Genomic DNA, 16796 nt, shown 5'->3' with positions numbered 1-16796 from the left:
AGACAAGATTCTTTCCATTACAAGCGACTTCAAAAATAGAAGATTACAAATCTTACAAGACCCAACATACTCGGTACCACGAAAAGCAAAGTAGCAAAGAAGAACACGAACACGGCTAGGACTTTAGGAACGACTACGTGTCCCTAAATTGCTACTCGAAGGACAAACCGCCATTGGCTACACTGTTTTCTTCAAAGGATGGACTGTAGTGCATCCAAGGCGGAAATCAGTAGCACGGCAGGACAATATGGAGTAGAGAAGGCCGACAGGCATCTGTCTACCCAAGACCGATGTGATACTGGATATGGTGTTGATCTGCACCGGACAGTCTCAAGATAGACGACGAGGATCAGCCCAGAACTGCCAGATGAAGGAACAAAGTCCACATCACAAGACTTCCTCCAACTACTGACAAGACACACAAGAACTACGAAACACGCTCGGGGGCTGCTCTACTTCACAAACTACCATGTTAGTGATCACAAAGGTTTCAATAGAATGTTCAATGGATGAAAGCAAGCACTCCAGGAGGGTATTTATAGATCAAAGGAGCGGTGCATATAGGACTAGGAGTACCAACAAAATAAGCCTAAACAAAGGACACAGTGAAAAGACAAGACTCAATAATGAAAGACTTAGGCGGGAGAGAACAGTACTCGAAGACGGGCATATTCGGAAGAATATACCGACGCAGTACAACCCATGAACAAAAGGCATTCACACTCAACCATCACCATACAACTACATCTGACAACAGCAGACCACTAGAGAATATGCCAAAACCCTGCTTCCAAGTCCTTCCTGAACAAAACAATCCGGATATATGCTCGGGGGCTGCAAAAGGAGAGGTATATAGTTCTATCAAACAACTCAGATTCAAGACCCTCCAACTTTTTGTTTCAAATAGCATGAGGCTCGAGGGCTACACTCAGTGAGTGCACTTTTTTCTCCAAAAAAGCGCACACCACTCAGAATGCTTCTTCAAGACAGACGACGTCAGGGACCACAAGACAAAAAGAACCCGAACACAGCTACATCAGAGCCCCTTTTCAACAAAGAAGTCGGGGAGCCTTTCGACAAAGAATCAGGAAAGTTACAAAAAAGACCCTCAAGCTCCTTGTGCCAAACAGCAAGAGGCTCGGGGGCTACATCCATATGGGAGTACTTTTTTTCAAAAAGGTACTCACCACGCAAAGATCTCACGAAGCGCTACACGGTTTCAATCAAGAAAGCACTCGGACAGACGCTTGTTCCTACTCAACAAGACTTGAAGGAATAAGACGAGACTTCCAGAACTCAACCATGAAGTGCTCGGGGGCTTGTCAGTGTGGGACCCACAGGATACCCCGGTAAGGAAGGTAGAAGACCTAGTCTAACTAGGACTCTTCTCCTATAATCTTAGTAGCAGTGTTACTTCGTAATCCTACTAGGAATTCTCATTGTAAACCGACTAGGACTCTGACCTCCTGACTATATAAAGGAGGGCAGGGCTCCTTAGATAGGGAGTTCAACAGAACAATTATACGACACAACACTTCATAATCAATCCAACGTAAAGGCAAACACCGACTAGACGTAGGGCTATTACTCGATCTGCGATCGAGGGCCTGAACCAGGATAAATCGACTGTCTCTTGCGTTAACCGTCGAGTTCTGCATACGCTGAAACCCGAACATACTGCCCCGGGTACCCCCGTGGCAGGCTATCAGGTGGTCAAACATCGACAGTGTCTTGATCACCAAAACAAAATAGCTCCTACAAGGTATACCTTTGCCTTGAGCTTTTTGTTTTTCTCTTTCTTCTTTTTAAATTTAAGCCCTTGATCATCGTCAGTCCCATCACCATTGTCATGTTATGATCTTCATTAGCTTCTCCACTTGAAGTGTGCTACCTATCTTATGATCACTTGATAAACTAGGTTAGCACTTAGGGTTTCATCAATTCACCAAAATCAAACTAGAGCTTTCAACTACGTTAGCCTGGCTAGTCCGAGAGTGTGTTTGGTTGCCTGATTTGTTTTGATATAGTCATCTCTTCTCTAAATCGGTAAGTTTACCCCTTTTGAGAAATTTGGTCGAACACCTAGTCGACACCTCTTGAATGGGTGCACGGTGAGCATCCAACGAGCACAACTAGCACCCTAACAAGCACAGTGAGCAGCCCAGCGACGGATTGGGAAGAGGGAGGCGGAGGAGGGTTCGGGTGGGGAGGCGATGGGAGGAGGAGGCGAAGCAGTAGCCGGAGGTGAACCATGAGTAGTGTAGGAAGGGTCTACCACCACTTGGGAGCTACGGGTGCACGCCGTCGCCGGACGTCTCGTTGCCCAGGAGCATGAGGTGGGTGAGGACAAGGGTGGCTAGTTCGGTGATCTCGACTGGTGCCTAATCCGGTGATGGTGACGGCGCCTCCCCTGCCTGTGCCTCCATGGCCGCGAGTTCCATGACCACTGTCGGAGTGTGTCCGCGTCGGGATGGCCTGCGCAGGGGCTGGGGCTGCACTGAGGGGGAAGGGGCACCGGGGCTCCACCGAGGGGGAGGGGACGCGCGGGGCGCCGCTGCGCCGGGGGGCGGGGAGGCGAGCCAAGCGAGCACGCAAGGGGCCTCCATGGCCATGAGCACCAAGGGGGAGAGGAGCGGGCAAGGGGCCTCCATGGCAAGCCTGGCCACCGAAAAACAGAATTCCATCTTGTTTTTGCAGAGCCTGGCTAAGGCCTCTAAAGTGGCTTAGTTGGGCCTAACTACGGGTTGTTTACATGCTACCAAACAACTGCAAGTTAGCTTCCTAGAGAGTGGTTGGGAGTTAGCCACCCAACCAAATAGACCCACAGAAGCTTCAACCGGTGAGCGATGACACTTGCAGTTCTAGAGGCGCTGTAGTTCTGGAGGCGCATGCGAGGGGAGAAGTGGACCAAGGAGGATGGGCGCTGGCACGGGTGGGGGGAAAAGCCAGCAGAAGCGGCTCGACCCCTGCTGCCCGAAAAACTTAGCACTGCGTTCATTTTCGAGCTCGGGCAACGGAAACCAGCTAAAATTATGGCCCTGTTCTATAGCACTCTTTTCAGCGAACGGACAGTGTTTTCTTCTCAAACATAAGCAGTAGCATAAGCCAAATTTCAGCAAAACGAATAGGGCCTATATTTCAACTTATAAGATTTAGCTATTTTTTAAATAAAAACCACCTAAAAAGTACTCACTCCGTTCTTAGAAAACTCACCTAAAAAATACTCCCTCAGTTCAGTTTTGGTATTTTGAGATACTCATGCAGCTACCGTAGTGGCGCCGGTAACAAGGACACGCACGGGAGAGGGAAAGCTCGCACATGGGAGTCGATTAGCGCCGCGGGTAGCAAGCGTACGCTCGGGGAAAATGGGCAATGAGAATACTGAGATACGAGTGAGGATTAGGGAAAATAGAAAACGATAGCACAGAGGCTATGAAAGGGCTTCACATATGCATTTAGCTAACCTGCACAAGTTGGTCTCGAGGGATAAGCTGGCCAAGTTCATCATTTGGCGAGGTATTAGCTTTTTTTGGACAGAAACTGACTGAAGTTCCATAAAAAAACGGAGGAAAATGAGCAGAGAGATCTTACGTGACCTCCTAAGGGCTGAATCGCCCTTGGACGAATAGGTCATGTGGACCTTTACACCTTTTATCTTAACAAGATAACATGATAAACTAATAAAGTAGATAATATTACTAGTAGTTAAATTGAAAGATTTATTCATAAAAGATAACGTGGATACTACAACAGACAAACTAAAAGAATGATAAAATGAAACTAATATAGTTTACCTCAATAAAAAAACAAGATCTAACTCTTTTAGTAATAACGGTTTAATTAGTGATTATCAATTTATCCATATCATATGTAGCTATAGGATTTTGTGGTATCAATACTACAACCGTGGAATTAAAAGTTCAAAAATCCTAACAATCTAACATGGTAACCTTTTGATCAAATAAGCGCTTGAATATGGTCTAATTAACTTACAAAAGACTATATCAACCTCAAAATGGTTTAACTCAATACTATGTTAGAATTGTATTCTTCTCCGGGCGGATTGAGTAAATGATTACGAACCAGAAGCAAGAGAGTTTTGAGAGAAAGCACAATCTTGTGTAGACACCGACAAACTCTTAAGGGAAGAGCGAACGACGAATGGAGTCACAAGGTGAAGGTAACGACTGATTTTTTTTTTCTGACAATGGCAAGCGTTATTTGCGGCCACGCTTTGCGATATGCAATTATGGATTGCCTCTAATCTAACAAGGGAAAAAGGCTGACCATGAATCCACATGATCCATAAGTCATTCGATGCAACCTTTCAACTTGCCACAGAGAGACCTGGCCATCGTCTCCATGAACTCCAAAGTTGAAAGCCTAGTGCATGTTTGGTTCGTGCCCAATATTGCCACACTTAGTCATGCCATAATTTCTTTGCTAGTTTTGGTTCATTGTCACACTATAGCGTGTCTCGCTTCCTTAGTATACTATATCTCATATGTCATAGACTCATTTTCTTGCTAAATTTTGCCAGAAGCGTAGCTTCGATTTTGTTCGCCTTACTTTTTGTGGCAGTCATAGTTTGACTAAGGGTGCGTTTGACATCGAGAAATGTTACAAATTCTCAGCAAAATCACTAGAACCGCCGCCAAACGCCACAAAGAGAAACGTCTTTCTTAGCTCGTTTTTGTACTAGTCCATAGAAACACTCAAAATCTGGTTTCTCCTAACTGTAGTTCCAAGAATCCAATGAGATAACCAAACAATTCCATAAATGATTATGATTCCGCAGAGAAACGTTTATGAAGAATATCAAGATTCGAAACATCTACAGGAGAATCGTTAGGCCAGCAGCACAAGAGTATCGTTAGGCCCGCGGCATGCCCAGGCCGGAAATACGGCCCATAACCCATACGCAGGTCATGCCCACCAACCCACCAAACCGCGCCACCCACCATTAAGGCTGCGAAGCCCACATCCTCTAGTTCTCTTCCCCGCTCTTCATTCGCTAGACGACACAACACCGCGCTCACCGTCCTAAAACCCTAGCTCAACCCCCGTCGCCCCACCCGCGCGATGGCCACCGCCGACGGCGAGCCCCAGGCCGTGGCCACCGACCCCGCCCAGGTCCCGGCTCCGGCACCTTCCCCCTCCCCGGCCAAGCGCAAGCCCGAGGCGGATGCGGAAGCCGACGCCGACCTCGCGACCCCCAAGGCCGCGCGTCCCGACGTCGACGAGGAGGCCGCCGCCGTGGCCGAGGCGGCCAGGGCAAGGGCTAGCGCGGCTGACAAGGGTAAGGGCAAGATGGTAGTCGAGGAGGAGGAGGAGGAGGAAGACGACAGCGACGAGAGCAGCGACGACGAGGAGGGCGGCGGCGGCGGCAGCGATGACGACGACGACGAGCTCGTCGAAGACCCGATGGCCGAGGTAGATCTCAGCAACATCCTCCCGTCACGAACCCGCCGCCGCGCGCCCCCGCAGCCCGGGGCGTACCTCGTCACTCCGGAGGAGGCTGCCGCGGAGGACGACGAAGACGACGCTGACGTGGTTTCTGAGGAGGATGAGGGTGCGGAGGGGGAGGAGAGCGATTAGGTCTGCCTCGGCAACGGGCTCACTAGGTAATTTCTTTATCCCTGGCCCCTGTGCTGCTCAAACGCATTTGTGAGTCCTGTTAGTTGGGTGCATTTTGATTTGTAGCGTTTGTTTTTAATTGCAATAATTTATCATGCAAGGTTCCCGTGCCGTGTGACCATGTGTTACCTAAAACCTGTCCCTGTGCAGTTTGATGTGCATTAGATGCGCTGCGTTTTTTGCAGCCAATGCCTTGTATTTCTGGTATGGAAATACGCCCTATTTATGTGCAAAGTTTCATTTGCATTTGGATGACATCAGTCCAAATCGCATTGTTTGGTGATGTTCTCAAAATGGGTTTAGTCAGAGCTTTGATGCTGCATTATAGATATAAGTGTTACAGTTGTGAGCAAGAGTTCATGTTGAAACCAGTTTATGCTGGCTTGCCAGTTTTTAATTGAGCCTTTACAGAGATTTGCAGACTTTAACGTAAGATAGAACTGCATGGTCCTTGATCCCTTTTGAAACATGTACAACAAAATAGCAATAGATTGTTCTTATACGAACCAGTACACATTTGGAAAATGAAAAACTGTTAATTCATCTGTAATGAGCTATGCTGTTCTAGAGGTTTGTTGTTTTGTATATTGGATTTATGCGTTTAAATGAATTGTACTTGCTTTGTAAAATTTGTCGGTATCGTGATCCTGAAATTGGCCTAGGTGCAACACTGCTGCTCTGGTTTGGACTGATGTCTGCAGTTTAATTGCTGGCACGACCTAGGCCGCTCAAGGGGCAGCGTGTTAAGATAGACAGGCACTGAAGTGATACTGGGTGCATGCGTGGGAAGAGTGGGGTTGTGGCATGTTTGGAGGAGGTGCTGGGGTAAGAAGAGTGCTAAGGAGGGAAGAATCGGTAGCAACAAAATTATGCTAGACGGAGGGTAAGAGGTGGTGAGGGGATGTTGCTTTTGGTATAAAGATTTTTGGGCAGGTGGATTCAAGACAAGTGTTACATCTGTGCTATCTGTCCTGACCTCAACAGGCATAGTAAATAAGGGCATCCGGAATGGGTATGGCCGGCCTTAACCATAAGCTGAGACACACTTGTGCTGAGGTCTCCCTCTCTTATGTATAAGGTCTCATATATATGGGTCTTAAGGTGCGGCCCATGTTCATCATAAAAGAAATCCCCAATCTCTTCTTCTCCCATCCTTGTCCGCACATGGTCAACCTCGCACTAGCGGTAGAACTCCCTGCCGGCCGCTGCCTCTGCTCCTGCTCTCAATCAGCGCGAGAGCGCTGCCAATGCGAGATCCACCCGTCCCACACTTGCCCCGTTGGAGCCCTTCTCACCGATGCCCCTGGTGTCAGATCGTGTGAGAGGCACCGCCACTGGCGTGAGATCCCGCCGCCCCAGCTGTTCGCTGGCATGAGAGCGTCCTTTGGTGCTAAAGTCAGCACAAGAGCCGATGCTCCTCCTCCCTCGCCCGCACATGAGTGGACAGAGTTGGTGAAGACGGGCACCAGCCGGTGCTTCATGCAAGACTCGTTTCCAGTTGGGGAAATGAACGAAGAGGTGGACGGCTCTCCCCATGGATTGTTGGTTGCTTCTGCATGGCCTTTTTGCTGCTGGTTGGAGCGCCAAAGTTGCCGACAGTCGGGCGGTGGCTATGTTGTGCAAGATGACATTGGACAGCAGGAGATGTAGGGATTGGAGACGGAGGCAATGGCAGCATGCTGATTTTTTTTTAATTCTTTGAGACCCGGCCTCAATCTTGAAGTTTGGTCCTATGATGGTATGTATGTGCGGTCACCCCTAACGATGCCAGCTGGGCCTCAAGGCCGGTGATTTTTGCACGCTACAGATGCCCTAATTATTCATAAACATTAAAGTGTAAATATCTCCAATTTGAAACAATCGTTGTCTCCGTGTTTGTAGACTAAGTGCTAAGTGCTACCCAGTCGCCTGCTTAGCCCTTAACATTTTCTGGAACTCTACTAACAGAGATGCTGGTGTTGCATCTTGGAGAATGTTAATGAGTTTGGATCTTGAGCTCACTAAATGCTTAGGTGGTGTTGATGAAGGTTTTTTCTTTGCTGTACATTAGTACTTTAGTAAATTATGAAAACATGAGAGGATATCTGAACCGAGCTCTGTATCAACTTGAAGTCGGTTTTTATCTGTAAGCTGGACTCAGTACGGACCCAAAATGCGATATGATTCTGAGTTGAGCAAAAATTCATACTTGTTTCAAGGATAGGCTTTGATATGTTTGCCCAGCTTCATATTGACACAGTATGTATTGTGTATGCATCTGATTCATTCTACTACTCCATGAAGGCTTGTGCCCGACTGCCTGTTATTGAAAAGGCATATATTCTATGCTCATAACCTTCCTGAAACAATAAGAGCATATTTCATTACTGATTCCATGTGAGATTCTGCCTTAACCTGAATAACCTGACTATCTTCTCAAATTTATACTTCACTTAACTTTCCTAACAGAAATATGCTTTTGCTTTACTGTTGATTTCCTGTTATGTTGTGCAATTCATATTCTAATGCATTAATCAAGGTTATCTTATGAGCTATACTTATGTGACTTTGTTATTTCTAAGTTTCAGTTTAGCTCTGCCAGTTGTCTTGTGGTTATCAACTTCTAATATAACTACTGTGTGTACTAATATCAAGCATTAACACTATCAGGTTTTCAAGACAGTTATCTTGGCCTAGACTAGACCACATGGATGCCATGTGTGGCTTACAACAAAAATGACAGCCATTTAGTCCGAAGCCCAAAGCACATGTAATTGATGTAAAACAAATGCTAGATGAACTACTACTACTACAACAACAACAACAACATAACCTTTCAGTCCAAAGCAAGTTGGGGTAGGCTAGAGTTGAAACCCACTAAGAGCCCCAAGTCACGGTTCAAGCACTTCAATAGCTGCTTTCCAAGTACTCCTATTCAAACATAGATCTCTAGTTATATCCCAAGCTTTCAAATATCTTTTTATTGCCTCCCCCCATATCAATTTCCATCTTCCTCTACCCTTCCTCATATTATTAGCTTGGCTTAGGACTCCACAATGCACTGGTGCCTCTAGAGGTCTCCTTTGGACATGGCCAAACCACCTCAACCGATGTTGGACAAGCTTTTCTTCAATTGGTGCTACCTCTAGACGATCACGTATATCATCGTTCCGAACTCGGTTCCATTCTTGTGTGACCGCAAATCCATCGCAACATACGTATTTCTGCAACACTCAATTGTTGAACATGTCGAATCTTTGTAGGCCAACATTCTGCTCCATACAACATAGCCGGTCTAATCGCCGTTCTATAGAACTTGCCTTTTAGCTTTTGTGGTACCCTCTTGTCACAGAGAATGCCAGAAGCTTGTCGCCACTTGATCCACCATGTTTTGATTCTATGGCTAACGTCCGCATCAATATCTCCATCCCTCTGTAGCATCGATCCGAGATACCGAAAGGTATTCTTCTTAGGCACTACTTGACCTTCCAAACTCACATCTCCCTCCTCATGTACAACTCCGCTAAAGTCGCATCTCATGTATTCGGTTTTAGTTCTGCTCAATCTAAAACCTTTAGACTCAAGGGTCTGCCGCCATAACTCTAGTTTTCTATTTACTCCCGTCTGACTTTCGTCCACTGACACTACATCATCAACGAACAACATACACCAAGGGATAACCTCATCCATTACCAAGGCAAAGAGATACGGGCTTAAGGCTGACCCTTGATGAAGTCCAATTTTAATCGAGAAGTAATCTGTGTTACCATAGTTTGTTCGAACACTAGTCGCAACGTTGTTGTACATGTCCTTGATGTGTTTATGTTTGTCCAAAGACCATCACATAACATTTCTTGTATCTTGTCATAAGCCTTCTCCAAGTCAATGAAAACCAAGTGGATGTCCTTCTTCTGCTCTCTAAACCGCTTCATAACCTGTCTTATTAAGAAGATTGCTTCTGTGGTTGACCTTCCGGGCATGAAACCAAATTGGTTTGTTGATATCTGCGTCGTTCCTCGCAGGCGCTTGCTCGATGACTCTCCCATAACTTCATAGTGTGGTTCATCAACTTAATTCCCCGATAATCAGTACAACTTTGGATATCTCCCTTGTTCTTGTAGATTGGTACCAATATGCTTCTTCTCCACTCCTCGGGCATCTTGTTCGAATCGAAAGATATTGTTGAACATCTTGGTTAGCCATACTATAGCTATATCCCCTGAGACATCTCCACACCTTGATTGGGATACCATCAGGGGCTCATCGCTTTGCCCCCATTCATCCTTTTCAAGGCTTCTCTGACCTCCGATTCTTGAATCCTCCGCACAAAGCGCCTGTTAGTGTCATCAAACGAGTCGTCCAGCTGAACGGTGGTGTTCTCGTTCTCACCATTGAACAATTTATCAAAATACTCTTGCCATCTATGTCTGATCTCATCCTCCTTCACCAAGAGCTGCTCCCTCTCATCCTTTATGCACTTAACTTGGTTGAAGTCCCTTGCCTTCCTATCGCGAGCCCTAGCCATCCTATAAATGTCATCTTCTTCCTTCATACTCAAACGTCGGTAAAGGTCCTTATAGGCCCGCCCCTTTGCCTCACTCACCGCTCGTTTTGCAGTCTTCTTTGCCACCTTGTACTTCTCTATGTTATTTGCACATCTGTCATGATACAAGCAGCTTATAGCGCTCCTTTTTCTTAATAGCCTTTTGCACATCTTCATTCCACCACCAAGTGTCTTTCGAGTCGCATCCGCTCCCTTTGGTCACTCCAAGCACCTCTGAAGCAACCTTCCAAACGCATGTTGCCATCTTCTCCCACATGCTGTTTGCATCGCCTTCATCATTCCAAGGGCCCTCTTCAATGACCTTTTCCTTAAAGACCTTTGATGCCTCCCCTTCTAATTTCCACCACTTCGTTCTAGCAACCCTAGATTGTTTGTTCCCACGAGCTTGCACCAGAAAGCGGAAATCAGCCACCACCAGCTTGTGTTGATTGACCACACATTCTCCAGGCCGGGGCGGATCTACAGGGGGGCTAGGGGGGCTCCAGCCCCCCCTACAACTGGTGCATCAATGGAAATATGGGGAGGGTGAGGGAGAAGAAGATGTGGAGGAAAGAAGAAAAATGGAGAGAGAGAGGAAGAATAAGAGATCAACCCCCCTTCAATACTGTTCTGCATCCGCCACTGTCTCTAGGTATCACCTTACAGTCCACACATGTTCGTTTATCCCTCCTCCTTGTAAGGACAAAGTCGATTTGACTAGAGTACTGGCCGCTACTAAAGGTCACTAAATGGGACTGTCTCTTACGGAAGAAAGTGTTAGCTATCATCAGATCAAAAGCTATGGTGAAGTCTAAGACTTCCTCTCCCTCCTGGTTCCTACTACCATATCCGAAACCCTCATGAACCGCCTCGAAACCTGCACTTGATGTACCTACATGGCCATTAAGATCACCTTCTATAAAGAGCTTCTCGCTACTAGGGACAGCTCTAACCAAGCGATCTAAGTCTTCCCAGAAAAGCCGCTTAGCACTCTCATCATGGCCTACTTGGGGGGCATACGCACTAATTACGTTTAAGACCATATCACTAATGACAAGTTTAACTAAGATGATCCTATCCCCTTGCCTTCTCACCTCCACCACACCATCATTGAGGCTCTTATCAATCAAAAGTCCTACTCCATTTTTATTTGAAGTTGTCCCTGTGTACCAGAGCTTGAAGCCGGTATTGTCCACCTCCTTCGCCTTTTGCCCCTTCCATTTAGTCTCTTGGACGCATAAGATATTTACACGCCTCCTAACTGCTGTGTCCACTAACTCTCTTAACTTACCTGTAAGGGACCCTACATTCCAGCGACCTAAACGGATCCTAGTTGGCTCGACCAGCTTCCTTACCCTTCGCACCCATCGAGGTAGGTGTGAAGACCCTTGCTCATTTTGCACCGCACCCGGGCGCCGATGAACTAAATTAGCAGTTTATCATTTGCTTTCCTGAAATTTATTTTCATCAGTTACTTGCAAGTCCTGCAAACAAAATAATATAGGAATAGGATCCCCTTTCAGTTACTACTTGGTGATCCTTTTAAACATTTTTAAGCATTGTCCTCTTTTGAAACATATAAAAGTATTCACAAATTTAACATGTACTTTTGCACCAAATCCTACCATCATTAATGACCTTATACTGAATTATAGACTTTTATTGATCTGAAAAGCAACTATTTAGATTTTTCACTCAATTTTAAAGCTTGTTCTTCATAGAACATACACTTATTTACATTTGTACTTTATGTTATTTTCTATGATAGTTTCTCAGCCCCACCATCTGTAAACTAAATGTGCTTAGTTTGGTTGTGCTTCTTGATATCCTTCCACACATAGCTGCCTGCTTGAGCAATGGTTCTTATCTTGTGACATATATAAGCCAAGCCATCCCTACGTGCTTCCACAGTTCCATATGTTCTGACCTTTGATCCACCCCCAAGTTGTTAGTGTGTCCTGTTTTCGCCGCCGTTTGATAGCCACTTATTGACCTGTTATGTGAAATTGGCCTTTTGCCATTGTGAAGCACTGTCTTGTATCCATCGCTCATGTTGCTTGAAGTCATTTGATATTCTTGTGTTCTTGTTGGCGTTGGAACTTCGTTGTCAGTACGGATGTCCTTATTTCTTAAGTTCTGTTTGATCTGAGCTGCCCCTTACTCCCCTATTTCACCCAGATTTACAATTAAAAGTCATGGTTCTAGAACAGTTTCTCTTATTAAATCACAGTTCAAAATCCGAACAAGACAAGTAGATATCATATAATGTATTGGATACAGTTAGTATGGTTCTGACTGAAATCTGCCAAGGTGTGTCTACTTGAGGTGTTACCATCACCTCATTAAATTTGAACATGGTGGCATGGTGATCTGCATCATAACATAAAAACCCCAGGCCATATTCATATATACATCACAAGATTTATTGCACCATACACTGGATGTAGTTTTTACACCCAAATCTTTGTCTAGCGCAGTTGTCAATATGCAACTCTGAATTGTAGTTGGTTGACTCATAATGGTTGCATTTGGATGTTTGCGAGCCTATTGTTTGTCAATATTTAATCATTTTTTGTTTCACCAATGCATCAAATGATTATCAGCTAGAATCTATAGTATTTTTCTCTCACAACAAAACAGCTTTAGCCGACTGCAGCCGAACGGGCCCTAAAGGGCTGCTCATTCATTCCAAAGAACCGCATAATTAGCGGGGACCCTCCCATGTGTTTCTAGTAGCGGCCAATTAATGTGCTGCCAAAACCTACTCTGTTACTGATCACTCAATAGTTGATGTGCTTGTATCGATCTCTGATTGCTTAGGCGGGACCAAAGAAATAAAGCCCCTTCTTGTTGGTCTGATATAAGCACATGATTGAAACGTGATGTGCTCAATAAATCTCTGCATTGTTGTAGAACTTGGAGTCACGCATTTCCCCGATCGTTTAGGTAGGAAACCAATAAAAGCTTGTTGCTAATTCTGTGCTCGTTTTCTATTCCCTGCAGGAATGAATGGTGGCTTTTGGTGCTGGGTATCTGTATCCTCCTGTGCCTGGGGGACCTAGATGGACGTGTTCTCTGTTAGGGTTTGTTTGTGGATAGCCTAATCGTCATTCGGCAATCATTAAGAGTTGTCTGTCACCATGATTTACGGCTTCAGTAGGGTGTTACTTGGGACTTTGGGAGTGCTCAAGATAACACGTTTTTAGTTCTAACTATGTAGTAAGGCTTAAGATTTGGTAAACGGTTATGCTGTGATCATGATTGAACAGTTAACGGTTTGCCTCTGTCTGTGTTTCCAGCCTTGCAGATTCCAGCAGTTGGTTCCCGTGTAGCGAGCCTTGTTCCCTGGTATGCTTCTTTTATCCGGCTGCTGTTGTGGACTAGCTCCTGGCATGGTCTTGCAGATGTTGGATGGAACTGCCGAACTGGGAATATGGGATCATAGACAAAGGAGACGTCCTGAAGGACGACTTGTCCTGAGCAGTATGTGCTCGGGCAAGATAGCAGCCCTGTTTGTTTGGGCTTGTTTGGCTTATAAACCGTACTTTTTTAGTCAATGAATAGTATTTTTCTCTCACACTAAATCAGCCAACACTACTTTCAGTCATGGTTTATTAGCCAAACAAGCCCAAACGGACAGGCCCTGCCATGTGTTGCCGCTTGATAACCGTTCTCCTCGCCTGCTTCTATATTTGGTCAAGTTGAATGCCGGTGGCTGATGGGCATGTGATGCATCATGGACCAGAAGCCAGAAGGAGATGAATGAATAGTAAAGCGTGCGTCGCTTTCGTGGTGGTCCTTGGTGCACATGATTGGAACCGGGGTCTGGAGAATAAGTTCTCCCCCATGGCATGCATCCTTTGAGCAATCACACTGGTCGATTGATTGTCTCGGTGATGATCCATAGTCCGAACCGAGGGCATGCATGATTCCATCAACCAAAGGGGGCCGGGGGAAAGGCAACCGCGGATCAAAGGATATGCGTGCTGATAGAAATCTATCTTGATGATGGATCGTCCCACATCACTTATCCACTGGGGTCACTGCATGACTTCACTTATCCGGTGCTGCCTAACACGAGAGGGGTTGGTTTCGCGAGTTAACCTTCTCCAACTTCGACAAAAAGAAAATTATCAATTGGTGGGTTTGATAAAAATGATTTGGTGTTATAAATGTATATGAATTTTTCTATTAACTTGGTCAAAGTTTTTTTTTAAAAAAAATGGCATGTGTTTTTTTGTGGATGGAAGTGTGACTTATGTGCTTATTGCCATTTTACCCTCAACATGAATCAAACGATTTTCAAATGCTATTCAGGTGAAAAATAAATGCTATGGTTCAAATGCGGTCTACAAAGATGCGTCCATCGTTTTGGTAAAGGTTAATTAACTTAAAATTAAGCGGGTTGCTAGCAGCCTATCCCCCGGCTTTGCCTTTACGGACATCATGGTCGAGATTTTCTACATGAGCATATTCGATCCATTGTCACTGGATTGGGTGTGGCTGAGTGCTCAAACATTCTCTCATTCCGGGAGTATCACAGGGGTACTACCAAATAGTACTGATGAAAGTAGGTCGTAGTCGTAGTAGTAGTACCACCTTTCCATGCTCTCTCCCCTCTGAGCTTTTTTTTAGCTCTGCACCTGATTGGCTAAGGTGTGTCAGAAACAGAATCTTTTATTTTTTTAATTCTTGGAGGGAAATAAAGCAAGCCTTTTACTCCACCAAATGCCTTGCCTAGCCTAGGCCAGAGGAGGTTGCTGTGGATCCATACTAGGACCTCCCTTAGTTTAGTTGCAAATGCACCATTATCTTAATGCCTAGGGTAGCTCCCCACAAAGATGCCACTTTCCCATGGTTTTCTTCTTCTCATTTCCTCCTTTTACTATTCTATAATCTTTTGACATCACCAACCGAGAGCTAGGGATGAAAAAAAAACCATGACGTCAAGTACTACATCTGTTCTGACAAGAATGCAATTCTAGATATATTTTCAATTAAAGTATCCAAAGTTTGACCAATAAGTATATTATGAAAATATATCTCGTAGTAAATCTAATAATACTTATTTGATGTCATAACTATTAATATTTTTTATATATAATTAATCAAACTTGAGATACTTTAACTTGATGTTATGTTAGAATTGTATTTCTTTTTCCGAAAGGAGGGAGTAGTATCTTAATCATTTTAATGATTATTAAATCAGGTTAGATAGAGATAAAGACAGGTCCTAGAAAACTTAGAGAAAATAAATGACGAGTCCACACTACACTGCACTTCACTTATATGATGCAATAATACAATACATTTTACCTTGTGATATAAATATATAATGATAAGGAAATCTACAGAAGACCTTTCGTTTGGATAGATATAATCGATGACAATGATGGCCGAAAAGATGAGGGAAAGGGTGTCATCTGTCATGGGACGGAGAGAGTTGCTTCGGACAAAGACATGAGCAGGAGGACAGTAAAGCAATACTGCGTGGTAGAGAAAAGAAGTGATCAGGTCACTGGTGAAAAGAGGGGGTCAAGGGGCTGACTGGTGGGGCTCGGGAGTATTAACTTTCTCCTCTCTTTTTTAACATGACATCTATTTTGAGAATCTGGTTATGTGGTCTCCAGAGGGTGTGTCTGGTAGGGATCTAGATTCTCGTAGAAAATACTAGTTTCAGATTCTCTCAACAAACGTTTTAAAAGATGAATCAAAATCACTTCGTGAGATCGTTTGGCTGGTAGGCTAGATTATGATTCATTCATAGGAATATATATATTTTTCTTAGAAAACCATATAAATAAAAATATGCTCTAAAAAATCTTAATTTTTTTTAGCGAAGAAAAACTTAAATACAACACATTTAATTTGTTGCACCAAAAAAGAATTATAAACAAATAAGATACAATTGTTAGAAGAGAAGGGAGGCAAAAGAAACCGTACTAGAATCACTGCGAAACCAGCATGTTGGTGATTTCAGTTCCTAGGCAAAGAAGGAGAAACGTTTCAGCATTTGATCTTTGGCACAAATTCTTGGGGTTCCACATGAGAATCCAAAATGATTCTCCTATCCAAACGGGCCATAAGTGTATTTTGGTGTCAAAAGCAAAAATTATTGCACGGTTTGCATGTTAACTGAAGTAGAGACAACATATATACCTCTCTAGTAACAAATACGAGCAACTCCAGATATTTCCTATAGTTCACTTGCTAAACCAATAAATCTAGCGAGGTAACAAAATAAGTAGCAACCTCAATTTATTTTCCTCTCTAAGATTTTTCTATATTAATTTTCTACACGATTTTGTCTTGCTTCGTACAACGACTGAGCGTGGCCACAAAAAATACATTACTTTAACAAATACGAATATTGCAAATGCATTCTACAAACTCGCTTGACGTTTGAGACCCTGCTGATCCGAACGCCGCGTAGGCTCCTAGCTCGGTGGCAGAGTTCCTTGCTAATTAACATTCGTACGCATAACAACACTAGAAGAGACAAAATATGCTGACAACACTAAAACAAACCTTTTAATTACTTTATTAGAGGCCAACTAACGACCACTCCTTAGCAGCTAATGAGAGAGAGAGAGAGAGAGAGAGAGAGAGAGAGAGAGCGCACTGCAAATTGCTCCAG

At 44.4% G+C, this 16796-nt stretch overlaps 1 protein-coding gene across 1 annotated transcript; it reads left to right on the top strand.

Annotated features, from left to right (window-relative positions):
* The first annotated feature begins 5015 nt into the window (after positions 1–5015).
* On the top strand, positions 5016–13437 carry LOC136498081 (histone H2A.Z-specific chaperone chz-1-like). The gene is made up of 2 exons (XM_066494021.1): positions 5016–5624; positions 13163–13437. Exon 1 carries the CDS (start codon positions 5083–5085, stop codon positions 5596–5598), a length of 516 nt encoding a protein of 171 aa, XP_066350118.1. The 5' UTR covers positions 5016–5082; the 3' UTR covers positions 5599–5624; positions 13163–13437.
* Positions 13438–16796: the final 3359 nt, after the last annotated feature.

This window comes from Miscanthus floridulus, chromosome 12 (genome assembly GCF_019320115.1).
Source record: "Miscanthus floridulus cultivar M001 chromosome 12, ASM1932011v1, whole genome shotgun sequence".
Taxonomy (NCBI): domain Eukaryota; kingdom Viridiplantae; phylum Streptophyta; class Magnoliopsida; order Poales; family Poaceae; genus Miscanthus; species Miscanthus floridulus.
This window is presented reverse-complemented; position numbering and strand designations above follow the sequence as displayed.

Coding starts and splice junctions, on each gene's coding strand:
- LOC136498081 (XM_066494021.1), top strand. CDS start 5,083: ATGGCCACCGCCGACGGCGAGCCCCAGGCCGTGGCCACCGACCCCGCC.